The following is a 27476-nucleotide window of genomic DNA, read 5'->3' as shown; positions in this document are numbered from 1 at the left end:
GCAGTAAGAGAAGAAATTAAATTCTCATTTCTCTGACTCATTCAGAATTAATAGGTATTCTCCTGAAATATTCCTCCTGTTATGTGAGGCTTTTGACAAAGCTGAGCCATAAATGGATGGATTCTGATCTGCACGACATAAAGTTCTTCTCTCTGCCTGCTCTTCTGTCAGTTCTTTATCTACTAGTGGAACACAGTCTTCCGCCTCTGTGTGGGCGGGGGATCTCTCAGAACCCTTCTTGGCCGCACTCTTGAGATTTCGATTGGGCTTGGCTACGTGCATTTTGAGCACTCATTGAATCCTATATTTGAATACTACAGGTTTAAGTTAACATTCATTCAAAGGAAGCCCACAATAAAAGGATGCTATTAATCCTTCTTTGTTTTTTCGTTTATTTAGATAATAGACTTTTTCGGTACTATTATGTGACCAAAACAGCCAAACAAAAACCCTGCCTTTATGATGCTTATGTTGGACTTAATTACAGTGGTTCTCATTTGTGAGTGCTTATTAGAGTTGCTGGAGGAGAAGCTTTTTATAATACTTGTGGGAGCTTCTGCAGACCAATTAAATCAGAATCTCTGGGTGAGAGCCCAGACACTTGTAAATTTTAAAAAGATTGTGATGTTCAACGTTAGCCATACAGCCACTGCACTGTGAAAATGAGTGTCCCTGGGAGGGCTAGATTGGCTATATACTTATATTAGAGTTAAACCGCTTAATTGGGGCATTTAAGAGTTTTAATCTTGATATCATGAATAATGTTACTTAAGAAATACCATCCCAGTGAATAGCTTTTACTAATTATCATAGTACTGTAGTGTAAAATGATTTATACTTCACAGACCTTTTGCATATGCATCATTTTATAACTGTTCTGTTATAATAAAATTATCCCTGTTCTGTAGATGAGAAAATGAAGACTCGGTTTTCATGACCTGTCCAAAGTCCTGTGACCAGTTAAGTGTTAGCAGTCGAGATAGAATGTAGGTTTTGTGCAATCTGGATTAGTCCGTCCTTCCTTCCTTCCTTCCTTCCTTCCTTCCTTCCTTCCTTCCTTCCTTCCTTCCTCTGCATTACTTCTTCCTTCTCTTCCCCTTCCCCATCCCCTTCCCCTTCCTTTCCTGAGAGAGGGCCTTGCGAGCTGAGGAGAGGGGCAGAGAGAGAAAGAATCTTAAGTAGGCTCCACGCTCAGCACAGAGCCCACTGTGGGGCTTGATCCCACGACCCTGGACCATGACCTGAGCTGAAATCAACCTACTGAGGACATTCGACCTACTGAGCCATCCAGGTGCTCCTGGATTAGGTCTTTCTTAAAGACCATATAGCTATGAATATACCCTTATCTTAAATATTAATTAAAAATCTCATAAAATGTACCATCCCATTTCTACCCCTGTTTTACTCTCTCTAGAGTGTTTATATTCCTAAGAGAACATTTTTATGATCCTGAACCCTGTATTCTCTTTTAATAGCAGACTTTTGACAAAAAGTCTTCCCACTTGTGCTCTTGGTATCATTCAGAAATCAGACTTGTGAGCCATTTTTATTTAGGGCTATCGTTGATGTACTGAACTTTTTCTCTTGAGTAAACTTTTTTTTTTTTAAGTTCACTTATATGTTTTGAGAGAGAACACGAGCAGGGGAGGGGCAGAGGGAGAGGGAGAGAGAAAGAATCCCAAGCAGCCCCCTCGCTGTCAATGTGGAGCCTGATGTGGGGCTTGAACCCAAGATCATGACCTGAGCCGAAACCAAGAGTTGGACACTTAACTGACTGAGCCACCCAGGTGTTCCTTGAGTAAACTTTTTACTGAAATGTGACCCAAGTGCTAAAAAGCATATAAGTCATATATGTTCATCTTTATGTGTTTCTATAAAACGAATACACCCAGTGACCATCCAGATCAAGGAATAGAAGCCTCTCTTGGGTCCCCCACCTTCAAATCGAAGGAACCTACTATTCTGAGGAATTAATAGCCTAATCAGAGCAGAAAACCAGGTATCTATAATTTATATGAATAGACTGTACAATATTGTTGAGAAATGGCCCATTCTAGGGATTCCTTTGAAAATCTAGCCCTTGGCAATATAATCGAGTAAGTTAAGTATCAGTGACTGTTTTCAGGCCCTGGCAGTTGGCTTAGAGATAGGCCCAACAGCTTCTCAGCAAGCCCTTCTAAAGTGTCACCGAGGAAAGAAAATGCAGAGTTGATTTGGTGAGAGCGAATCTCTCGTCACCAGGTTTCTTGCTTGTTGGTGAAACTTGCCACTACTTCTTTATCCCATTTTCTCCCTATTTGGCCACCAGACCTTTGAGCTGCATGTGAGACATTGGAGCCGAACTGTTCCTTCTGAGCCAGGAACTTGATTTGTAGATTTCTGGAAGATTACTTAGTTGTGTCAGTGGGATCATCCTTCTAATACTCTTGTTATTGGACATTAATGGTGTCACATACAGGTAGAGTTTGTTATCCAGACCGTGTCACTATCTCCTGGACTCTTACGATAAAGACAGTGGGAAGGTCCTTCTTACGGTAGTAGTAGTTCAGTTTTGCAGGACTTTTTGGTCATTTCAGTTTCCTTCGTCATACTTTTTTTAACTTCTGCCAGGCACTGTATTCAGTACTGGGGATAGGAAAATGAATACACGGTTTCTGTCAGTTTGACCTTTGCAGTAGGAGGGAAGTATTGTTTCTGGACATTTTGGAAGATGTGTCTTTAGAATCCTATCGTATTCCCATCCCTGCTCTGGGATCTCCCTGTGGCACTGAATTGGCTGTTGTTCGTTCGCTCCTTTTGAACCTGTAACGGTCTTACACTTCGAAGATTCTCCTGTGAAAGTCCCATCTCGGTGGCTGCCAAAACGGTAGTTTACCGTCTTGATGCCACATGAGTATGAAGTTGTATATCCTTTCTATGTTCCTTCTTGTGTTCCTTGGTTCATATTAGCCGTGAAACGTTTTTCTGTGTCTTGAACCGAGAATGAATTTGAAAGTCAAATGGGCTGTGACTGGCAGGTGAAAGCTCTAAGAATGTCGGGATTCGTGAGTTATCCTCTCTGGGCCAGAGTTCTCCAGGAACTCGCCTGAGAGCGTGTGTGTATTTTGCATTCGTGGGTCTTGCCTGTTCACAACGGAGCGTCTGCTGCTCCGGCCTCCATTATTGACACACCCCCACCCCCAAAATGTGGTTGTGATGACTGGAAATGCTGTAAAGCAGCTCCTCTTTTTCTCATTGGCTCTTGCCTTTTGCCGGGAGCTTTAATTTGGGCCAGGTGTATTTGTTTCTTCCTTGGACTAGAAGTCGGTGGTGAGGACAACAAGCAAGGTTGCCTCTCCAGTTTTATAAAAGGAAAGGTTACTTACCGTTCGGTAAGATTCTGCAAAGCTCTGTGAACCATGTCAAGTCACTCTACCAAATCTTCATTTCCTTTTGGAAATCAAGGCACATTTGCTTTCTATGTCCTGGTCTTAATTTAGGATTGTTGATAAGAGGAGACAGACTTAATTCCCTTAGAAGATAAGGCATCGGTGTGCGTGGCACCAAGACAGTTCTTTTAGGTCCAGTCTTCCAGTCTTTGTAGCTTGAAACACTTCAGAGGTCAAGTGTGCTGCACCAGCGATCCAGCTGTAGGTGCTCCCTCATAGTCTCATAATCTGCTGTGGGACAGGCAGAGGGTGAGACAACAGATGAGCACTTCTCAGAGTACTTTCTTTTGGTGAAAGACTTTCACACTTAGATTGAACATGTTTTGAAGGATTAAAACAAAAAAATGAAGTGAAGGATGATTGGTGAATTATCGATGCAGTCAGCCCTGAGAACTATTGTGGAGCGGAGGGGGTAGTGGTGCACATTGATTGGCAGGGCACATGTCTCGAGTTAAAGGGTAAGGTGATTGAATTGGACTGATGTCAGACCACACTTAGCACAGTATTCAGAAGCGAGGGAGTTTACACAGGCAGTGGCATAGCAGGAAATTCTTTTCGTAGGCGCAACACCTTCTAACTAGACTGTGAGCTGCCACACCTGGGGCTTATTAGGAGTCATCCTGTTATATGGAATTAGAATTGGAAGTCGAGAAGTGGGACCAAGAGATGTAAAATTGTGGCTGGGCTTTGGGTAGAAAAGAGAAAACGGGATGGTGGGGCACTGGGCATGGTAAGACCGTTCTAAACTCTGTAACATAATTGTATGTCTGTCTCCCCCATTTGGCAAGACTTTCTGCAGTGTTCCTGCCTCTATGTTGTCTGTTAATTAGATTGTACTGTCTTGAAAGGGCCCGGACACTATCCTGTTGTAATTAGCATCTAGTGTAGTCTGGTGTCCACAGTGGTTGCCCGCTATTATTAGTTGATGATGATTAGTGAAGCTGAAGCTATTTTTTAAACAGGGCCCAAGGGATGCAGACAGTGATGAAAACGACAAAGGTGAAAAGAAGAACAAGGGTACCTTTGATGGAGATAAGCTAGGAGATTTGAAGGAGGAGGGTGATGTGATGGACAAGACCAATGGTTTACCAGTGCAGAATGGGATTGACGCAGACGTCAAAGATTTTAGGTTTGTATGTTTTACACTTCTGATTTTTGAATGGGGGCTGTGGGCTTTTGTTTTGATTAGCTTTATTTTGATTTTAGTTTTCTTTTTCCTTCCTTAACTGTCCTTTTTGAGAATTGGGTCTAGTGTAGGCCATACCACAAAGATTCTAAATTTACTGGTAAAGTGGAACTTTTAAGAGCTGTCAATGCCTGGTGCTTTGCCAGAACAGGTTTTTTGCATTCGCATAGGACTCTATTATTTGCAGAAGGATTCTATCCTTATCATTGCAGTGGTTCACAAATAACAAAATCACCTGGGTGGGGGGGGGGGGGGGAGTGGTGGGTTCCTTGGGACTTTCCCCAAGTTTCTCCCAAATCACTATCTTGGGAGTAACCGTGGTCACTAATGGAAGTGTGTCCTAGCTCTCTGGCTTGTTAGTGTGGAGGGAAGCGGTTGAGAACTTACGCATTAGATCATCTGAGACTCATAAGCTCCCTTTGAGGTAGGTGGGTCAGTGTCATCTCCCTCATTTTGAAGACCCAGAGATGTAGCTTATGTGACTTGTTCTTAATTGTATCCCTTCCATGGATGCCTCTCATTCCATCTCTGGTCATGATTGATTTGTAGGTTTTACCCTGTAATTTAATGTACACGCTATTCAGATAATATTGTGTATCTGTCTTGTACATTTGGCAGTATTCTTCACTTACATAGGTAACCTTTAGTGGTGGTGCATCCTCTTCAAAATCCTTAGTGGTTGATGTACAGGTAGAGAATTTAATTTTGAATAATTTTAATGTTAGTCTAAAGCTAATGTATGTGTGTCTAAATACACACACATCTATCTCTGATCCTAATTTCTACCACAGCCAGAATTAAAATTCATTTTGGACCATCGTTTGTAGAACACGATTCAGTTGTTTAGTATTCCTAATCTAATTTTTTAATCTTGTGAGTGTAAAGAATTATAGTCTTTGGAGGAAGTTTGAGGCACAGAGTAATAACCACTTACCTGAGGTCTTTCGGGTGAAGTGGATAGCCTTTCTCTCCTGATTCTCAGGCAGCCTGTAGCAAGGTTTGGTATAGTCGACTTCTGGCCGGGTGGTGGTAGGGCATGTGCGTGAGAGGGAACACACAGTAGCTTTAATTCGTACCAGCTATAGGGTTTCTTTTAGGGATGAAGGGCACAGAATGTACTCACTGGCTATGCTCCCCTTACTAGAATGTAATGTTGTTTTATATTAGTCTGATTCAGAATAACACGGTCCTCAATCCTTTTATATAGGGAGACCATGTATCCTGGGCCACCCAAGACACTACCCGTTTATACCATGTCTGGAATATTTATTAATAGTGCCCTTTTCTTGCTCTTAGGAGTATCCTGGTTTGGATGATAAATTATACCCTCGTATTACTTACAATTCTTAGAATTGTCTCCTCAGCAGGGGCATATCCTAGATAATGAATTTATCGTGTACTGTTTTGTAATGGTTTGCTTCTTCTGGTTGCTTAGAAGGGGAAAATGGGAGACAGTCTTAGCACTGATGAGTAGTACCCAGATAATGCTTAAAATTTTTTTTCACCTATAAAAAAGTTTTTTTTAATAGAATCGTTCTCATTTATGGAATTTCCCCCTAGAAGCTACTTTTTCCGTTGGGTCTCTGTTTAAAGAGTAGGTGTTGTTTTGGGGGGGGGGGGCATGGTTTACTACCCACATTTTGGATCTTGTTTTCATGGATGCCACAGGTAGCATTTTTTTCCAGTTCATTCATTATTCCTCAAATCTGGGCCCTTTGGTTAAAGGGATTTTAAATTCTTAGTGGTTAATGTGGATTTACGGGGTGGGTTGTGGTGGGAAGACAAGGAATAGAAGGGTCGTTTTATGGGGTATGACACGTAAATACCGTAAAGTGTCTCTGGTTGTTTTGTAGAAATAGTGTTAAGTGCTATTGACAGTAAACTGCTCAAGGACCTTGTCCTTAAACTTGGGTTGCTGTAGTGTCCCTCCCCCGCTCAAAATAAGGTTTAATGCCCTTTACTTTCTCTGTTTAGCCGTACCCCTGGTAATTGCCAGAACTCTGCTAATGAAGTGGATCTTCTGGGTCCAAACCAGAATGGTTCTGAGGGCTTAGCCCAGCTGACCAGCACCAATGGTGCCAAGCCTGTGGAGGATTTCTCCAACATGGAGTCCCAGAGTGTCCCTTTGGACCCCATGGAACATGTGGGCATGGAGCCTCTGCAGTTTGATTATTCAGGCACGCAGGTACCTGTGGACTCAGCAGCAGCAACTGTGGGACTTTTTGACTACAATTCTCAACAACAGGTACTGTGTGTGTCTCTGTCACTCTCTCTACTCCCCTCCAGCCAACGCGTGATTCACGTGACTTAAGAATGGGGCGGGGGGTGGGGGGTGGGAGGAGGGTGGCATTATTTCAGGCTACCGATAGGCAGCCCTCCTTACCCCGACGGTGACGTGGGCCCACAAAAGCCTCTGTATCTTCCCCGCAAGAAGCCGATTCCCATGCTGAGATTATTGGCAAGAGATCACTCTGCTCCACATGTCCTTCCTTTGGCTCCTCTGTCCCACCAAGGCCCGGCGAGTGGGTGAGGTAGTGGCGCCTCTCGTGACACAACCCTCTCGGGTGCTGAAACTAGTCTCTCTGAAGATTAATGTAACTGTGATGCCGTTGGTTTGTTTTGTTTTTAAAATAGTAAACTCTGTTACCTGCTGCTGGCAGGAGTCCAGTGCCAGGTCATCGTATTAGTCATGTCTTTTAATTAAGTGAGCAACTATAGATGACAGACATACCTGCTGCCGTTCACCAGAGTTTAAAATAGGATTGGGGGAAAACACAAATCACTCCGTGTAAAATCTACAGTGAAATTCACCAGAGTTTAAAATAGGATTGGGGGAAAACACAAATCACTCAGTGTAAAATCTACAGTGAAATGACTTGGCTCTTTCTTTTCTTCATAATTCCTTAGAAGATACTGTATGTGTGCCTTCTGGGTTTGAACACACGGTGTGACTAACTCTGGGGTTTACTGATCCTTCTGTTCAATTAAAAAACAAAAAGCCACTAACTGTCTAAATTATAAAAGGGGGTAGGTGGCTTCCCCATCTTGTCAGGTACCACAAGTTCTCTCTTGTGGCTGGAAGCACTTTGACGGGCCGCGAATTTCTGATATTCATTAGTTTTGGACTGGAGCATAAATACAAACCTCTAGGCTTGAAAGGTTAAATTTTCATTTCGAAGTTTAGAAATTCTACATCTGTAGGGGAAATTGGCTTATGCATGTGGTCTTTGGAGATCAGTGTATCATACTGTCCCTTTGTTATTGTCACAAATAGTTGATTTTAAATGAATTTTGATTGATAGACAACTGGATAATAAAGTTAATCATATGAAGTTTACAAAAGGAAATCCCTTTAAGGGATGATGTGATACATGTGCTCTGCTCGTATCAGATGGAACTATTGGGCTTAATTAACACACTCTTTTTTCCGGAGAGAGTGAGCTGTTAAGTGTCCACCACTCTCCCTGTGGTTCCCAATAAATACGCCACCTCTTCGTAAGAATGACTCTTTGTGCTTTTTCTCTTCTTTCACTCTTTGACCCTTTCACAGTGGCTCCTCAAGACAGCCGTTTTGAGTGAAGCCAGAAATTGCTGAATTCAGGTGCTGAAGGTAGATTAGACTTAAAATCTGTGCCACATCAGCAAATGTAGGGGGACACTGCTACCACATAGACCTCAGCTGGCTCAGCTTAGGAGAGGAGTGTGGTAGTTCCGTGTCTAAATTGAGGTTTGTGAGTGTAAGCTACTTCTAATCAGAGTTCTTTAACTTGTTATGTCAAGAAGTTTTATCTGAATCTTCCTTTTACTCTTGTCTTCTTTGGTCTGAACTTCCCCAGCAACCGTTACAACTCTGGCCAGTTTTGGTGCTTAGCTTCCCATTCCCCATCTAATTCAGTCTGACCCTCTGCTTGTGAAGGAAAATCTGATGCTCTTTGATTTAATTGTTTTTTGCTTCATAATCAGAGTTGGGATTCTCTTTCGATGTATTGATCTCTGGTTTCGAACTAATTTGACCGACGTTTTAAGAGGCTGGATAATTATTAGAACTTGAATAGATGATGTCCGTTTGCAAACTTCTAAGCAGTTAACATGATTCCATTAAAGATAGCACCCACTCAGATTTATGAAACCTGGGATGCCTTTACACTTCCCATTTCAGTAATTTTGAAAGTGAACGTTACTGTTTTGAAAATGAAACTGTTGTTGGCTTTTGGCTTCCCGTGCACGTCTTGGTTGAGGCAACATAGAGGCATATTGTTCCATAGGTGAACCACCATCATGTGATGTGGTCATGGTTGTTTTATCCCACGGGCCCACAGTCCCTACTTTTCTGCAAAGATTCTTTTACACAGTCTTGTAGCGGGCGCCCTAATAGCATGCCCTGGAACTGTTGGGCCAGGACTCCTCTAACTATTTTCAAGACCCTTACCCTCCTCCAAATGTCTCCTGCATAGAGGCAGGACGAGCTGTTAAGAAGATAGGATCTCTTTTCTGCTGGAAATTGGTGTTTGATCTTCTGTTTTATCCCTCCAATATTTATTGTTATTTTTTAAAATTTTTTAACATTTATTTATTTTTGAGAGACAGAGTGAGCAGGGGAGGTGCAGAGAGAGAGAGACAGAGAGAGAGACACTGAATCTGAAGCAGGCTCCAGGCTCCGAGCTGTCAGCCCAGAGCCCAACGCGGGGCTCGAACCCACGAACCGTGAGATCATGACCTGAGCTGAAGTCAGATGCTTAACCGACTGAGCCACCCAGGCGCCCCGAATATTTCTTACTCTTACTTTCCATTACATTTCATTCCTGTTTCCCTTTCTGCTAATTTATTTTTATTTATTCTTAAAAATTGTTAATGTTTATTTATTTTTGTTAGAGAACAAGCAGAGGAGGGGCAGAGAGAGAGAGAGAGGGAGACACAGAATCTGAAGGTGGCTCTGAGCTGTGAGTGCAAAGCCCACTGTGGGGCTTGAACCCACAAACTGTAAGATCATGACCTGAACCAAAGTTGGAGGCTCAACTGACTGAGCCTCCCAGGCGCCCCTCCACTAATTTAAATTGTTGTCATTCTTGAAGGTCCAGTGCTGCTAACTTTCTTGGTTTCCAGATCAGTAAGTTGTATTATCTGTCTCCTTTGAACTCGGTGGTGCTCTGTGCTTCCCTGAAGAAAAAGAATCATGATGTTCTGCCTTGTGTTATGATTTCTTGTTTCATGGTCCTTGCTAGGTTGTAAACTCCTTGAAGATAAGCCCTGGGTCTTGTTCTTCTGTGTCTTCTGATTGGCTTTAGCAGACCAGGTTTTCAGGAAACTTCTCTCATATCCCTATTATAGTGTCTCAGAATATCCCCCATATTAAATATACTTCCCCAAACTAAAATCTGGAACTAGCCTTCTCAGAGATCTGGAGGCCCCTCTTTGAGGCCCTGCTTGTATTCTAATAAGCGAGTCCTTTAGATCTAGCCCATTAAGCTTGTGCCTCATGTACGTAACTAGACCTTTATCATACCTAGGAAATTACCTCCTTTTTAGGGTCACAGCCCTCTGTTGCCATCTGATCAGAAAACGTACGTAATTCTTCTGCAGTCTAGTTTTGTGGATAACTTCAGGGAGATCGCAGATTTGTGGATTGTGGATTATGACTTTCTTTTCTCGTTTTTTTGTTCTCGCTTGTAGTGGAGCGTATCTTTCATGAATGAGATGGGCTCCCCCCACCCACAGCTCTCCATTTAGTTGTTGTGACTCATTTGGTCATTTAAATAGTGCAGGGAAGTACTCGATGACAAGTCTAGGTCATGCCAATGTCCTAGAAGCTTAGACAAGGGAGAGCATACTCTATTCTGGGGAAGGAAGGACTTATGGAAGAGGTAGATCTTGAGCTGTACCTTGCAAGACTTGTTTATATCAGGAAAAGAATGAAAATTCCATGGGAGGAAATAGTAAAACATAAAGGCTTAATACTAGAAATTAACAGGTACATGTTTAGTAGATAATGTAGTCATCCAAGGAGGTGGGTGAAGTTGAAAAAAAGTGACTTGTGAGATTGCATAGTGTTGTGTTCTCTTACCTGCTTTGCTGTGCAGCCTTATTGACAACGACAAGACATTTCTAAGAAGGAATGACTTAATTATCACGGTTTAGTTTTTTGTGTTGAGTGTTGGTTCAGTAGCAGTTTTAGACCTTCTTTTACCCGTATTAATCTTAATTATTGACGATCGTGTCCTTCTGGGAAGCTGGGTTCTGCTTGTAGTGAACAGAGCTGGTGCTCATAGTAAGACCATGATACGTGGAACCATGTGGGGCAGTTGAGGAACTGTACATGCTAAATTGGTTGGTCAGGAATGCTGTCAGACCAGGGGAGGGCTCCATGGAGATCAAGGTTGTGTACCCCTAACTTGAAAGGTGCGGTGTGTATTGCCATAATTAAAAGAGCAGAGGTATGGAGACGAGATGGGTGTGGTGTGGTCATAGGCTGCCAACAGGAGAAGGTATACTTACAGGGAACAGCAGATGGGTGGTTCATTTGGCGAGTCCAGGTCTCAGAGGCCTTGAGAACCAGGCCTGAGTCCCAGACAGTATTGATGATTGTGAGGTTTGAACCAGAGATCTGCTGTAATACATGTTTTTCCACACATTCTGCTCTTTTATGTTGGCTTTCTTAACTGGGGATCAGAGGCTGTCTTTAGTTTTGAGTTCCTTTATTTGTGATTTTGTGATGGGATCTGGCTTGGAAATTGACAAAATAAACAATTCCTTCTTGTGTCCTATTTTCTTTTATTCCCGACTTGAATTTGGTGTGTAAATTGGTTTCATAAAACTGTTCGTATCAGCTTCTATGGAGATACATAGTAGAGAACAGCCTGAAGATATAGGAAAGGTAATTTTTGTTCAGTTCATTACACACTTAATGGTACTTAGGGGTACTTTGGGTTTTGGATAGTTAAGTTACTTGTCTAGTCATTGTAAATCATAAACTTAACCTAAGGTTTATTCAGAGCAAGTATTCCTTTTTTTGTGCCATGAACCCCTTAGCAGTTAGATGAGATCTGTGGGCTGAATTGTGTGAGTGATGTGTAGTATAGATAGGTTTACAAAGGAACCAGTGATACAGAAATAGTTACAGAAATACTTAACAAATTCAAGATGTATCTGCTTTATCATACGATGCATGCAGCAGAAATATGTACTAGTTTTCATGATGAGCATGAACGCCGCTGTGAGATATCTAGTGGTCGTAAAGGAGCATGAAACGTATTTGACTTCTGTTGATGATGAAGTCACACAAGTGTATTGCTCATGTTAATATGGTTTGTTGCCTGTGGTCATAATTGAAGGACATGGTAAATTTCATGAACATGAGGATAATTTTACCTATGCCAAGTACAGAGATCTGGGATTTAAGTACCCCTAATGTAGGGTGGTTTGAAATGTTCATTGATATCTCTGGAATATTCTCCCTTTTTCCCCTCACTTTTCCCTCATTGTCTTCTCTTTAATTGTATGTGAACAATCAACATTATAACCAGTGACCAGTTAATTATAATGTGTTTGTACCATTTTGTGTTATGATACTTGAGCGAACTTGTTTATTTTAATGAAGAGCCATACAAGTATTTATATTTCCCTAAGTATATTTTAGAAACTTACTGCTAGGTTACATTATCTTTTAATGCTGTGTAGCAGAAACCAAAGCCAGGATCACATCATTATAGATCAACCAGATTAATTGCTGATGTTCTTTATTTAGAATTCAGTTAATCTAAAAATAGCCTAATGCAGTATGTTTTACAAAATTGTATACTGATGTGCTAAAACCCTTAACCTGTTAAGCATGAATTTTACTTTAAAAGTGTTTAATTTCTGTCCAAATGTGTATTTAAATTTCTAGTGAGTTGACATACAGTGCAATATTGGGTTCAGGAGTAAAATTTAGTGAGTCATCACTTCCTTAGAACACCCAGTGCTCCATACGTCGCCCTCCTTAATACTCATCACCCATTTAGCCCACCTCCCACCCCCTTCCCTCCAGCAACCTCCAGTTTGTTTTCTATCATGAAGAGTCTCTTGTGGTTTGCTTCCTGGTAAGCATGAATTTCAGCAAAGAAACCATACTCTGAAAATCATAATTGAAGTACAGATTTGTTCCTTCACAGCCCTAGGCGCAAGGGGGAGGAAGCTGGCACGCATTGCTTTTAAAAGTGCCATACTGATTAGATGTCATCTTCTGAAGCCAAGTTTGTGCATAGTTTTCATACAGGTCTTTAATATTCTCAGCTTTCCTTTCAGTTCACAAGTGAGGAAGACTATTTTTCATTGTTGTGTGTAGTCCCTGGTAAACACTGCCTTTCGCTGGCAGGCTGACCAGTTGAAGCTTGCCTTTATTCTTTGCTGAAATTTTATATGAGTTTTCTTGAAAGATACTTACTGACTTGGTGGAAGGACGTTTTGTTTTTTCCACCTTGTTTAGAGATTATTTTGGGCTCTGATTTTTCATCTGCTACGGAAATGTGAAGAAGGTTTTCTTAAAAAATTCAGCAGCATATGTAGTTGTTTAACCAGAAGTCATTGTCGATCATCATTGTTGTTCAGATAACCTGGTTGAAAATGGGCTCTGATCTGCAAGCTTCGGACGGTAGCAGACTTTCACATATTTTATGTACTACAGCCTGGCTCCCGTGATAAACCTCTTTTCTTAAAAGAGAAATAGTCCCACCGTTGATGTAACACCTTCAGTGTTTGGAATCTCCTTTCTCTGTGAACGCTTACAACAGCCCCATGGGGCAGAGCAAGCATTAGGTTTTTACAGGGAAGAAAATTAAGACCTCAAGAGGCTGAGTTGCTGCAGGTCATGAGACCACAAGTTATGCGAACATCTCTGCCCTGGTGTGTAGCTCTGGGCTGTGTCGTTCCTGGATCCAGTACTGGAAACACAAAGCCTTTTGACCCGTGGGCTTGCCTCACCTTCCCATTCTGTGCATTCGTGGTTTTCTCTGCATGGAGTCTATGCTAACGCATTCTTCGACAACAAGGCAAAAAAGGTTTTTCTTCTGTCCTGTCACCTTTGTGAGCTGTTGACAGCATTTGGTGCTCATGAGCTCAGTGGGATTTTGACTCTCGCATTCACTCTGAAGAGTCTTGACCTCTGCTTTCCTCGTCCTGGGCTGCCTTGTCGGGAGGAGGAGCTGTTCGAGGTGCCTCACAGAAGGGGTGTCTGTATGGGGGTGCTCTTGCCATTCGTCAGGGAGAACATACATCAAGGACTGTTCCAAGTGTGTTACACGTGTTAATTTTAATACTTGCGGCAACCTTATGATTTAGATCTGTCTTCGTTGTCCCTGTTCGAGAGGAGAGTGAGTCAGAGAGAGGTTCTCTTGCCCTGTGTCGCGTAGTCTGTGTTGACGCCGAGCTATAAATCCAGGCTTTCTGGCCCCAGAGTCTCCGCTCTTATCCCCTGTCCACTGTGGCTTTGGCCTTAAACTGGCCAAAAGCCAGGGCTTTTTAGTTGCGAGGGGCAGAGGGATAATCTTGCAGACACCAACTCGATATTGAGGTATTACTCCTCCGCATTCTGAAAACCTAGTAACAGTGTTTTCATGCCAACAAGTGTTATTGATAACAACATAATGACAGTAATAGCTATCTTTGATCACTTAACACTATGCTGGGTGTTTCTGACTGCCCCTTTCTGGAATAAAAACTCTGCGGGGTATCTTTTGTAAGGTCATGTAGTGACAGAGACGGGAGTCAAATCAGCTTGCTCGTGTGGTTCCCAAATTATGCCTTCAATATTTCTTACTAGGAACCTTGATGAGCTTGAAATACTTGATGTATTTTCCCTTGCATTTAGTCTCTTGAACAACTTAAGAATTCTACCCAAGTAAATTGTAATCGGTAGTGGCACATTTATCATTATACCAACCTTAAAACAAGCATTCTCTCCAAATCTCACAGTATTGTGTTTCTCAGTTACCATTGGCTTCCTTTCTGAAAATGATGAAAATGTTAACAGAGCTCAGTGGTTTGCCCAGCAGATGGCATTTGTATGAGTTTTTCAGGATCCTTTGGAATCCATTACTTGCCAATTACCCAATTTTGTTTTGAATACCCTGTATTTCCAGTTAATATTGGGGCATTTACATAAAGAGAATGTGCCAGAATTGCTGTAATCTATGCTATAATAAAATCTGCTTGCTGTAGATGATAGTTTCTGTTAATTGTTTACTGCAAAATGCACTCAAGAAAACAATTCCTTCTCTATTCACCGTAATCACTGAGATATCAATCAACTCTCAAACACAGGGTATGTGGGAGCTCTTGTAGGGTCTGGATGTTTTTAGTTACAAGTGGCAGTTTCTCCTCCTCAAAGTATGGCTGCATGGTGGTGAGAATCACAAACTAATGTCATGCGGAATGGTTGGTATTTACACATGCTGGATATTTATGGATACGGTACGTGAGCATTGAATGAGTTACATGTCATGTTAAAAACATGAAGCGAGGAGAAGTCAGATGGAATGTCAGTGAGTACTGTTTTTGGTTAATAAGAGAACTTCAAGAGTTCTGTTCTGAGCACACTGTCTTTATCTCCCTAGCTCCCCATGTTACGGTGCCTTGCTAATAACGGGTGCTCAAAAAATGTTTCTTGAATGAATGATTTTGTTTACAGCAGGGCAGAGAAGTGTAGACAGAAGAGACTAGCATGAACAGTGCCTGAGATGTCAAATATTTCAAAAGGTTTGAGGCTAGGAAGATTCCAGAGACCCACTGAAGACACAGATATTTAAGTGAAGCTATAAGGTATTTTTACAGCCTTGTAAAAAATTTAAAAACAACTTTGCACTATTTTGCTATTATGTTTTCTCCCTCCTGGCTTCCCCTCTGAGGTGAACTGCCTCCTGTTGGTAGGAATACTCTGGGGCACTATCCTTAGGTAGACAGTCATGTGAAAAACAACCTGGCAAAAATCACAAGATCCCAGTTACCAGATAGTACTGATTGGCTGCCTTCCTGGAGGGATCAGGTCTTTTGATAGGTTGGTCTATAAATTCCAGTATTTCTTTTGAAGACTTGATATTTAATCAGTGCCTGTTAAAGTCGTGCTTGTCTTTTTACCAGCATCATAATGAAATTTCTTTTTTCTTTAACTTTTGAAAATAAAACAATTACTTTTGAAATGTGTACATAGTTACTTTTGATTTACTTTCATACTATAAAGACAAAGGCTAATTTTACTCTGGTCTTTAGAAAGATGAATATTTTACAAAGAGAGGTAACAGGTGAAGTTGGTCAGTATGTTCAAAATATTCACCCCCCCCCTTTTTTTTTTAAGTTTATTTATTTTGAGAGAGAGAGAGAGCACCAGCCGAAGTCAGACCTTTAACCAACTGAGCCACCCAGAGGACCCCTTTTGTTTTCTTTTTATTTAAAATTGTCTACTCATAGAAGTCTCTTCACCACCTAAGATAACATTACAAGTCCAATTCTGACGATAATTAAGCTGAGTTGGTGGGATGACATTATCTTTTAATGTCTGAAACAGGTCTCTTTATGAGGAAATCTGTTATTCAAGATCCATGGTGTCAGTTATATATCATCCAGTGATATCACCTGAGTTGTTGAAAACTCCTATAGAAAGAACAGGAGTTAGGGGGAAGTTCCTTTGTAGGGAGGTACTTTCAATAAGCACTCTGATTTCAGTGAATAAAGCTTTTCAGTGTGACTCCTTGGAAGGAGGCACATCGAGGCAATCCAGAATTCTTTCTTTGTACCAGTGCTATTCGTACTGAAATGTATGACCATTTTAGTCAGTGTTGTATCCTTAGTTCCTCGCACAGTGCCTAGCAGGTATTATTTGTCTCCTGATGTTTGTGGAACGAATGAGTGAATGATTGGCTTTGTATTAAGGTAGAATTTGGGGATATTCTTGGTGTCAGGGTCTTTGTACTCCTTTCCTTTTCTTGGGAATGAAGAAGTGTGCTAGGTCTGGGATGCCTGGGTGGCTCGGTCGGTTAAGTGTCTGACTTCGGCTCAGGTCATGATCTCGCAGTTTGTGAGTTCGAGCCCCGCGCTGGGCTCTGTGCTGACAGCTCGGAGCTTGGGGCCTGCTTCGGATTCTGTGTCTACCTGTCTCTGTGCCCCTCCCCTGTTCATGCACGCACACACGCTCTCTTTCTCTCTCTCTCTCTCAAAAATAAACAAACATAAAAAAAAAATTTAAGAAGCGTGCTAGGTCTGAGCTCATAATCCAAGCTTTGTTAGTAGCAGCTATATTTCTGTTGTTTGATTTCCTACACATAAAGAATAGGAAACTGGAGGGCTCCCAGAAGTTGGCAGCTGTCCGATTTCATCATTATGATAAGCCACTAGTCGAGAAAGGTATCCAGTAGATATCATTTCCCCGGGAAGAGGCAGCCAAGGATGAAATGAACACTTCTCATTTTCCTTTCCAAAATGTGAGTAGGTGAGGAGTAATTCAAAGTGTCTGTGGGGTTCTCAGAAGAACTGAGGAGAGGTAACAGCACGAGGGGCAGTGTGGTGGGTCGTTTTGTGGTAGCTTTAATGTGTGAGTGTGCCTGGGATCAGGCAGGACCCTTGGCCTGTTGGCAGCCATTAGGTCGTTTGTATGTATGTTTGTGCTCTGGGGACACCTCGCCCGGGGAGTGGGAACTGGGTGCACCGAATGGAGGTAAAGAAAGACCCGGGAAGCAGAACTCTGAAGCGTCACGATACCATCGGAGTGGGAATGGAATCGAACACAAGAACGCTTTTGTTTCAAATGCCATTCCTGAACAAGGGCTTGTCGAAGTTTTTATTCAGAGAAGGTTTAAAGTTGTCTCACGAGACCGTTTCTCTAACCTCACCGCATCCTTTTCTTTCTTCAGCTGTTCCAAAGACCTAACGCGCTCGCCGTCCAGCAGTTGACGGCCGCGCAGCAGCAGCAGTACGCACTGGCGGCGGCTCACCAGCCTCACATCGGTAGGTCCCTGGGCGCGGCTCCCGTGCCTGCCTGTGGCCCCCGCTCCAGGAGCCCCGGCGGCGCAGGCCGGGTGGGACAGAGCGCAGACAGGGCTCTCGGAGTAGATGGCCGAGGCGTTCGTCCTCTTATCCGCCTGTCTTTTAGCCACCTGCTTGATTTTTGGCAGCCTTCTAGACTTCGGCTTGTAAGCTTGCCTAGTGTCCGGGGAGTGGTCTGCCTCCGCTGTGCTGTCGGAGGACTCAGAGTCAGTCCTAAACGACAGTTGTGACCAGCATGGACTCTGTTGGTTAAGACTGGATGAAATCCATGACGTAACAACAGTTCTGTTCTTGTTAGGGTCGTCTAGACTGTGAAAATATCAACTTTTCATCTTCTTAAGTAGCAGGGAGTACCCATACGTCCATTTTCCAAGCAGCGTGTATTGATGGTCGTGAAAAGTATTTTCATTTAATGACTGGTTTTTAAAGTAGGTTTTCCCTTTTCCAGTAACATTGGTTAATGTTCTGACGTACATATTTTTATTGCCTAGACTCCCCCTCACCCAGACCTTCTTAAGGTCTCTTTGAAACAAAGTGCTATATGTGTAAACAAGTACATGTACAATTTTTTTTTTAATGCGTCAAAAGGACATGGTAGAATAGAAGGAAATCATGGGTTGAGGTGTGCTGTGGAAGGAGAGACTTGCTTCCAGCCTAAATGTCTTAAGGCGTAACGACCTTTGCCTGGGTCTGGTTTAACTTACAGTTGTAGATGCTAGTCTTAATAAATACCCATACATTTTTCTTTGAGAAAAGCTGTCCAGAATTTTTTTTTTTTTTTAATTTAGAGAGAGAGTACGAGTAGGGGAGAGGGGCAGAGGGAAAGATACAATCTTAGCTTAAGCACGCTCCATACTCAGTGTGGAGCCCGATGTGGGGCTCGATCCCACGACCCCGGGGTCATGACCTGAGCCAAAATCAAGAGTGGAATGCTCTAGGCATCCCTGGGAAATTGTTTTATTTTTGTTTATTTCTTTTTGTAAATACTTTTAAAAAAAATTTATGGGGCGCCTGGGTGGCTCAGTCGGTTGAGCATCTGACTTCGGCTCAGGTCATGATCTCACAGTCTGTGAGTTCAAGCCCCGCATCGGGCTCTGTGCTGACAGCTCAGAGCCTGGAGCCTGCTTCAGATTCTGTGTCTCCCTCTCTCTCTGCCCCTCCCCCTGCTCATGCTCTGTCTCAAAAATAAATAAAAATATTTAAAATAAATAAATAAATTTGTTTATTTATTTTGCTAGAGAGAGAGAGAGAGAGAGAGAGAGCTCACAGGCAGGGGAAGGGCAGAGAAAGAAGGAGAGAGGTTCCCCAAGCAGGCTCCATACTATTAGCACAGAGCCTGATGTGGGTCTCAAAGTCACAAACCTTGAGATCATGACCAGAACCAAAATCCAAGAGTCAGACGCTTAACTGACTGAGCCACCCAGATGCCTCTATCTATCTATGTATCTATCTATTTATTTATAAGCGTTTCTTTATTTTTGAGAGAGAGCAAGCAAGCGAGAGCGTGAGTGGGGGAGGGGCGGGCTCTATGCCGACAGCAGTGAGCCCGACTGCAAGATCATGACCTGAGCTGAAGTCAGACACTCAACCAACGGAGCCACCCAGGGGCCCCTGGAAAATTGTTTTAAATGGAAATAAATGATTCTTTCTATCTCATGACAAAGTCTTTTAAATTGCTTTATTTTAGCCTGTTATAATTTTAATAGTCTGAGAAATTGTGCTGAATTTACAACTGCGTAACAGTTTAAATTGTTAGCAAAAGTAAAAAATAAAAATAAAAAAAGACGGGAGATAAACATCACCCTAATCTTTAGTGTAGGGATTATTTCATCTTTTCAGAGCCCTCTTTCCTTTCAATCTGTCCTTTTTTCTTTTTCTCACCTGCAGCCTGGAGTTGAGTAGCCAAACTGTGTGGGTATTTGCTAGGGTTGCGGTTTTAGTCGGGTTTGTTTTTACTGACAGGTGTGTTTTCAGCAGGTTTAGCGCCCGCTGCGTTTGTCCCCAATCCCTACATCATCAGCGCTGCTCCCCCGGGGACGGACCCCTACACGGCTGGACTGGCTGCAGCGGCGACACTAGGTGAGGTGTTCTGCTGCATGTGGGATTTTATCCCCTGCTGAAAAGTCGTGTTGGCCCGCATGCATTCTTTGTACTGGGTCCCAAATCCAAGTCTCCGGTGGAGATTTCTCTCCTGGTTTCCGGTGTTCTTTCCCTGCCAGCTGGATAGCTCTCCTTAGCTGTAACCTCAGACTCGAGCATAATCCAAAGGCAAGTTAATGAGCTGCCTCCTATGTAGGCATTTGTGATCCATGGAGACACCACTTGCTTGTAGGTATTTGGGGAATTTCTCCCCTTTCCTAGGTCTTCCTACTGCCTGTAGTCTGCCATAGTCCAGGTCCTCATACTCTTTATCTAGACTTTAGCAGCTGTTCTTACATATTGCTAATGTCCTCTCCCACCCCCACCCCCCTGATTGTTCTAGAAAACTATCTTAAACATCGATTTTAACTTCTCACCTTTCAGTTTTAACCCATCACTGATTTGATTTTTCTTTTTCTCGTGCTGTATTATCTTTAATTAAGCAACCCGTCACCGATTTCCGTCTTATCCAGCCTAACAGCACACCTCAGCTGTTAAACGTGGCTGATTATTCCAGCCTAACTGGGTGGTGGTGGTGGTGGTGGTGGTGGTGTGCTATTCCTTGGAATCACCATTTTTAAGGAGCTGCCACGGCATTCTGAGGATTAGTGAAGACTGGAGCCCACTGTGTATAGGGATCTGATCTCTCTCGCCATGACTTGTATGTAGATATCTCTCCACGCATACCACTTTCTTCGCCTCTCCGATCAGCTATTACTGGCTCATACCACACATTCTCGCTGCACTAAATGAATTTTAGCTTGCTGCAGACACCACGCTGGTTTAGGTCTCTGTGTCTTTGCCTCCTGTGGTTTCCTTAGTCCTCTATAGTAAACTCCTCCCATTCTTTGGGAATCTCATTGGCTGGCAGTGTTACCCCTTAGAAAGCCTTCCTTGGCTACCACCCCCTCCCCCATTTTTCTCTCTGTTACTTCTTATTACTTTGTGTTCATTGCTGGTGGATGTTTGAGTGAGTGGTTTTAAAACCCCCTTAAGATTGAACTCTTTCAAAAGCAGGCCTTTCTGTTACTTATCTCTGTAGCACAGTTGCTGGCACCATAATGGGGTCACACGTGTATGGTAGATTGGATTCAATGTTAGGACGAAGTAAGTGTCTTCCAAATCCCTCCAAGTCATGTTAATTGTGACTAAATATTATTGTAAGAGTCTACTTTTTATCTAGCATGCAGTTTGCCATTATGAACTCAAATGTACAGTATAGAATTTATTTATTTTTTTTAGTATTCACATTTTAGCGTGGTTTTGTTGTGTTTGAAAGACAGGAGCAAATCTTGATTTTATTTTATTTTTTATTTTTATCATTTATTGTCAAGTTAGCTAACATACAGTGTAGTCTTGGCTTCGGGAGTAGAGTCCCGTGATGCATCATTTCCACACAACACCCACTGCTCATCTCAACAAGTGCCCTCTGCGATGCCATCGCCCGTTTTCCTCACCCCCCCAAGCTCCCACCACCATCACCCCTCAGTTTGTTCTCTGTACTTAGGAGTCTCTCATGGTTTGCCTCCCTCTCTGTGTGTAACTTACTTTTCCTTCCCTTCCCCTATGGTCTTCTGTTAAGTTTCTCAAATTCCACACATGAGTGAAAACGTGTGATATCTGTCTTTCTCTGACCAACTTATTTCACTTAGCGTAATACCCTCCAGTGCCATCCATGTTGTTGCAAATAGCATGTGTTTTGATGGATATGTATGTAGTATAGTTCCTCTGTCCCCCTCACCTTTGGGGTAGTACAAGTCTCTTTCTAGCAGAACGAGCTACGTAACCACCATTCATTTTTATTCAGCCCTTATTAACCATTCGCCAGACATTATGCCGAGTGCTTTTGTTTCATACGAGTTGTTGGAGGATGATTTTACAGATTAGGAATTTGGGGCTCAGAGAGCTCCTTTTTTCAAAGGTCACACTATTTAAATATCACACAGTTGGGGTTTGAACCAGGTCTAACTCAGAGTCCATGCATGCACTTTACTGTCGTGTCCAGTGCCCGTGCTATCTTGAATTGCCTTCTCTGTACTTTCTTTCCTTTGCTAACTTACTGTATGTTATTTGAAACAAAGAACTGGTTTTAGGGAAGACACACTTGTCCTCCTTGAGATCATAGTTTTGTGATGAGGGTCTTGATCGTTGTATTCATCCCTAAGCCAGACTGAAAAAGACTTGAGCTCTTTCACACAGAACCAGAAATGTTAACCACCTCAACTACGAAACCGCATACGCGTGTGGGGTGTTCGTCACACAGGAATTGGAGCAGGCATCCTGATGAGCCCAGCTCAATTGATGATGCACCCTGGGGGTATTTTCCTAAATGCAGTCAGAGGCCATGTGACCAGGGACAGCAGTAGAAATGCTAGTTGAGAGAACTTAGAGGGTCGTATAAAAGTTGATGGTAGCAGCAGTCTGCGCACAGCTGAAGGTGGTTTTGTTGACTTTTGGTGGAGACTGTCATCGCAGGTTGCAGTCCAACCTTTCGCCCTGGATGTGGCAACACCCTCACCCTTATGATAGCCATTCGTAGGTGAGGAAACTAAGGCATAGGTAAGGTCTCACTGTTGTTTCCTCTTTCGTTCTTTTCGGTAAATGTCCAAGACCACCCCATTTTGTAAACGCTAGTCAGATGAGTTTGGGTATGGTGTCTTAGACTATGCAGGTTCTGAGGCGTTAAAAGGTTTTCATTACCCTTTTGCTTATTATAAAAAAGTTGCTCATACTGTAACCTAGCTTTTCTAAGCAGCAGCATCTTTATTTTGCACCCAGATGTCATATTTCACAGTGGGCAGCCTTATAAACAGAGCTGCTTTTTGGCTAAGCCCACAGGTACAGAAAATACCAAATTAGAAATGTCAGAGCAATGTTGGGCAGGGATGTAATTTGACTCATTTGTATTTTAGAAGCTTAAAACTGGGAAACAAAACACACGTTCCAGTTTATTTTGATTTAATGAAATATATGTTTCTACAGGATTAGCTACTGTGTCAGAATAGATACATTTGAAATAGCTCTTTGGAACTCTGTCTAAAGGCACTGTTGTTATTCAGTCAGGTTGCAAATATTTTAAGTTCTGTGCTTTAAGAAACTTCTCACTGGAGATGTGTTTCAGCAGATGTGAGAAGCTGGCTCCGAGCCCTGGTCTTGTTGGCACAGTGCAGCTTTGGTGTTTCTTGCTGCCATCTTCGGGGAATCTGTGGTTTAGACACCTGCCCCACCCAGGCTGCTGTCTGCTAGCTCTGTTACCTCTGTGTTGCCTCCCCCAAAGAAGGTGAACAGATCATTTAGATTGAAGCAGAATGCTTAGTTTTGTTTAGGATACTCAGCAGGTCTGTAAGAACTCAAGGTTTTGTTCCTGTTTCTTTTCAGCGGTGACTTAGGTTCAAAATTTCATGTATCAGTGTCTGAATGTAGTTGTGTTGACTGACTTCCAAAACAGGAATGGGAGAACCAAGCCTCTTAGAAATTGAGCGGTGGAGGTTCAGTGGCGTGTCTGGGTCACGTTGTGAGAGACTGGTGGATTTTCCTGCTTCGGGAGTTAATGGAGCAGCATGGCCCCTGTCCCTGACAGTCACCTTGGGTGCCATCCTTAACCATTGAGAGCAGGGTACCCTTAATTTTTTGTTGTCTTCCTTCACTTGACGCACACAGACTCTCCATTTATTTCCCTTCAAATAACAAACTTGGTCTCTGTCTATCCCGTGTCCTTTCTTTCTCAGGGAAGCATAGGCCTTTTTGTCTTCTTCCTGACCCAGCACCCGTTCCTCTGTTCTTAAACCCAACCTTTCTGACTTTGATCAGTTATTCTCCCTTTTTAAAATGTTTTGTCCTTCATTAGCTTCTTCCTCTTGGCCTGGAGTATATTACAGGCTTTAGAAGACTTTTATAAAAATATAAAAACATTTTCTGTTTTTTAAAAAACAATCCACGATCAGCTAGAATGAATCTGTATGTTTTATGTTTTTTTTTTCTTTTAATTTTTTTTAACGTTTATTTTTTGAGAGAGGGAGACAGAGCGTGAGTGGGGGAGGGGCAGAGAGAGAGAGAGAGAGAGAGAGACGGAATCCGAAGCAGGCTTCTGGCTCTGAGCACAGAACCCATTGTGGGGCTCGAACTCATGAACCGTGAGATCATGACCTGAGCCGAAGTTGGATGCTTAACCGGCTGAGCCACCCAGGTGCCCCTGAATCCATATATTCTTAATATTTCACGGTAGGATCTGTTGAGTCTGACTTAGCCTTTGGAAACTCTGAGTGGATTCTGACTGGTCTGAACTTCCTTACCTTTCTCTTGATATCTTTAGGCCCGGCTGTGGTCCCTCACCAGTATTATGGAGTCACTCCCTGGGGAGTCTACCCTGCCAGTCTTTTCCAGCAGCAAGCGGCTGCCGCCGCGGCAGCGACTAATTCTGCAAATCAGCAGACTACCCCACAGGCTCAGCAAGGGCAGCAGCAGGTAAGTGTAAAGAGAATTTACCCATCTAAGTGTGCATTTGAGTCCTTGGCTATCATTAACATGTAATGATACTCCTGCTAGAGAAATGCTGTGAATGGGTGAGTGCCCTCCTGCGCATGTTACCTGGGTTCAGGCTCAGACTCAGCAGGGCTCACCGAATGCCTTGTATTCGCAGGTTCTTGGCCTGTGTGACTAGGTAAGATCATGAGATTGGGCACGAGAAGACTGTAGAGAATCGTGTGGTTGAGGGTCCGCGCTTAGCAAGTGGCAAAGCGAGTACTGCTTTCCGCCACACGGAGTCTGCTTCTAGACGCCGTTCTCAGAGTTCTTCTGCCTGCCCGAGGGCAGCTTGCCACCAAAGGGGACGTACTCGTTCTCCGGACTGCCTGTTGAGAACACCAGCTGAATTGGATAGAAATCTGTGACCCTATTGTACCTTTTAACTCAGAGTAAGAAGAGCTTTTTAATGAGTTGGGAAAGAAACTGAGTATGCCCTTTCGTTTTGAATAGGCCATTTTCTCCTGCTTACTAGAGAAACACCTGTTTATTGCTGAAAATTGTGGTAAATTAGAAAACTCGAAGAAAAAAATGCCTCTTGTGAGGAAAAAAACAATATTAATGTTTGGTATTTGTCATTCTAGCTTTATTATTTAACTTCTGATAAAGTCAGGGTTATGCTCTCCACACGGTTTTGAGTTTTTACACTTTTCCATATTATTTAATGCTTTTTAGAAATATTTGCTAGCTATATTTAAATGTATCAGAGTATTCCAGTCTTTTGTTCTCACCAGTTTAACGTTTTTATTTATTTTTGAGACAGAGGGACACAGAGCATGAACAGGGGAGGGCCAGAGAGAGAGGGAGACACAGAATCTGAAACAGGCTCCAGGCTCTGAGCCATCAGCACAGAGCCCAACACAGGGCGCGAACTCACGGACCACGAGATCATGACCTGAGCCAAAGTCGGACGCTTAACTGACTGAGTCACCCAGGCGTCCCATGTTTTCGCCAGTTTATTACTATTATTTGATATTTAGCTTAGCAGTATTTTGATGTTATAAAAAAGATGGACTGATATCCTTTGTATAAGTGTCTGATTATTTCCATGGAGTAAATTCCTAGAAATGGAGTTTTGTTTTGTTTTTTTCTGTGCAAATAAAATGAACAGTTAGGCTTTGATACACATTGTCAAAGCCGTCTTTTGAGGCAAAACACCATATGTGATACGATGCAAACAAGAATGGTTTTTACTAGTCTCACTAAGAGAGTATGTATTTAATATTTTAGATTCCGTAAAGTTATAGAAAAACTCAGATCTTAAAATTCTAGCCAATTCATCATTTTCCAGTAAGATCAGTCATTTTACCGTAAGATAAATTTTTGGAAGCTGATGCATGATTTTCTTTGCAAGGGTACAATTCTTGCACCAGGATATGTAAGGGAATTTAACAGATAATTTGTTGACATAATGGGTGATCCCTGTTAATAAGCCTCATAGCTTACTCTTTGTGGATAGTCAGTACTTATTTGTATGATGATCTTTATGTTTAAATGGCTGCCAAATAATCGTGGATTTGGAAGACAGAAGTAATTGCTACGTTTTCAAAGTAGTTCTAGCAGAGTGCGCAAGAAAAATAGTAGGAACTACTTGTTGAAAGCTTTTTGCTTAAAATTAAGTGCTTAAAAAAATAAAGCTGAGTGTTCCACATAGGATTTCTTTTGCTTATTCTAATTCTGATAGATTATATGATTTCCCTACATAAGATTGAGGAAATGGAATTTGTGTGGCCAGGGTCACACATATATTGTTGAGATTTGAACACAAATCTGTAATTCACAACTTGTGTTATTTTCTGACCGTGTTGTGATATTCAGAGTTCCGGAAAACCTGAGGCCTGGCCTTTGTTTTCCTGTGGCCTGGTTGCACCTAGAGGTCAAGGAGCACAGCTGTTCTGTATTCAGAGAGTCTGTCTCCTGAGCTGTCAAATGGGCATGGCAGTCATTTGCATTTCAGGGATTTCTGTCACCCACAGTTGCAGACCCTACCGAGGAAAGATTATTCACACTGCTTTTTACTTTTTAATGAGCAGCCATAGTTCAGTTCCAAAGTTATTTTGTCAGTTTCTGTTTCGGTCATTTTAGGAAAAAACAGTTTTGTTGGTGAAGTCCTTTGTCATAGTCCTTGAAACGAGAGGCCCTTTTTAAACTTTGCTTTTGACCTTTTTGGCCTTTATGTTTTAATCAGAAAGCATTTGTTGTGTTCTAGGCATGGTAACTGTTCCACACCTAATTGCTGGAACTTTCTGCACAGGCAGTGACATTCCAGCTACTCCATCATACTTCTGATTCCTTTTTCATCCTTTTTGAAGGTTCCTTTGACACCTGATAAAATTTTTGTTCTTTTCTATTTTAAGCGTTTGCTAAAGAAAAACTCCTTGTGTGTTGGGTTGAAGCCAAGGACGCGTTGGCAAACCTGGCAGTGATTTGGTGTTAGATACTGCATTTTGAGAGAGAAGCGTTGAGATTTAAAAAAAAAAAAAAAAAAAAATTAATGTTTATTTATTTTGAGGGAGAGAGAGACAGAGTGTGAGTAGGGGAGGGGCAGAGAGAGAGGGAGACTCAGAATCCGAAGCAGGCTCCAGGCTCTGAGCTGTCAGCACAGAGGGCGACGCAGGGCTTGAACTCACGGACTGTGAGATCATGACCTGAGCCGAAGTCAGATGCTTAACCAACTGAGCCACCCAGGCGCCACTAGAGAGAAGCATTTAGAATGGCTTCTGAACTTTCTAGAATGGAGGAGACTCTGTAGATGATAATTTTACCGAGCATGGTGAACTATAGAAGGATGAATGATTATTAATAAAGATATCCCCATTGAGCATCTCCTTGAGTATTAGGTATTGGTAGATCTCAAATGCTGTATTTAAATTGGTACCTTTTAAAAGAAATTTGAATTTAACAGCTTTTACATCATAAAGAGAGATAGTAAGCTAACTCCAAGGATAGTGTTTTACAAAGTAATTTTTGTGATTTTGTTAGATGTTAAAATGTTACTTATAAATTTTATACATGTGTTTCCATAAAATCCAGACTTGATAGCTACTGATGAAATTAAAATATATACATATTGGCAGTGGACCTAAGAACTTTGATTAGTCATCAGGGCCCCACACAGTTTTCTAGAGACTGGACATAAAGGAAACAACGTTTCTCTCATTAAAACGGGGCTCAATAGTCTGGACTACCTCTTT

General features: G+C 42.3%; 1 protein-coding gene across 16 annotated transcripts in view; it reads left to right on the top strand.

The window, feature by feature from the left end:
• PUM1 (pumilio RNA binding family member 1) overlaps positions 1 to 27476 on the top strand; it is a 133266-nt gene that overhangs the window by 65490 nt on the left and 40300 nt on the right. For 10 of the 16 annotated variants that reach the window (XM_053898254.1, XM_053898238.1, XM_053898231.1 and 7 more), the window contains 5 exons: positions 4391 to 4557; positions 6589 to 6859; positions 17490 to 17583; positions 19597 to 19701; positions 24074 to 24225. In XM_053898254.1, the coding sequence (XP_053754229.1) occupies positions 4391 to 4557; positions 6589 to 6859; positions 17490 to 17583; positions 19597 to 19701; positions 24074 to 24225 (789 nt within the window). The remainder of the gene's footprint in view (positions 1 to 4390; positions 4558 to 6588; positions 6860 to 17489; positions 17584 to 19596; positions 19702 to 24073; positions 24226 to 27476) is intronic. The other 6 variants (XM_053898259.1, XM_053898230.1, XM_053898227.1 and 3 more) reach the window with 3 other exon arrangements.

This window comes from Panthera pardus, unplaced genomic scaffold (assembly GCF_024362965.1).
Source record: "Panthera pardus isolate Hobbes unplaced genomic scaffold, ASM2436296v1 HiC_scaffold_11, whole genome shotgun sequence".
In the NCBI taxonomy this organism is placed as follows: Eukaryota; Metazoa; Chordata; class Mammalia; order Carnivora; family Felidae; genus Panthera; species Panthera pardus.
This window is presented reverse-complemented; position numbering and strand designations above follow the sequence as displayed.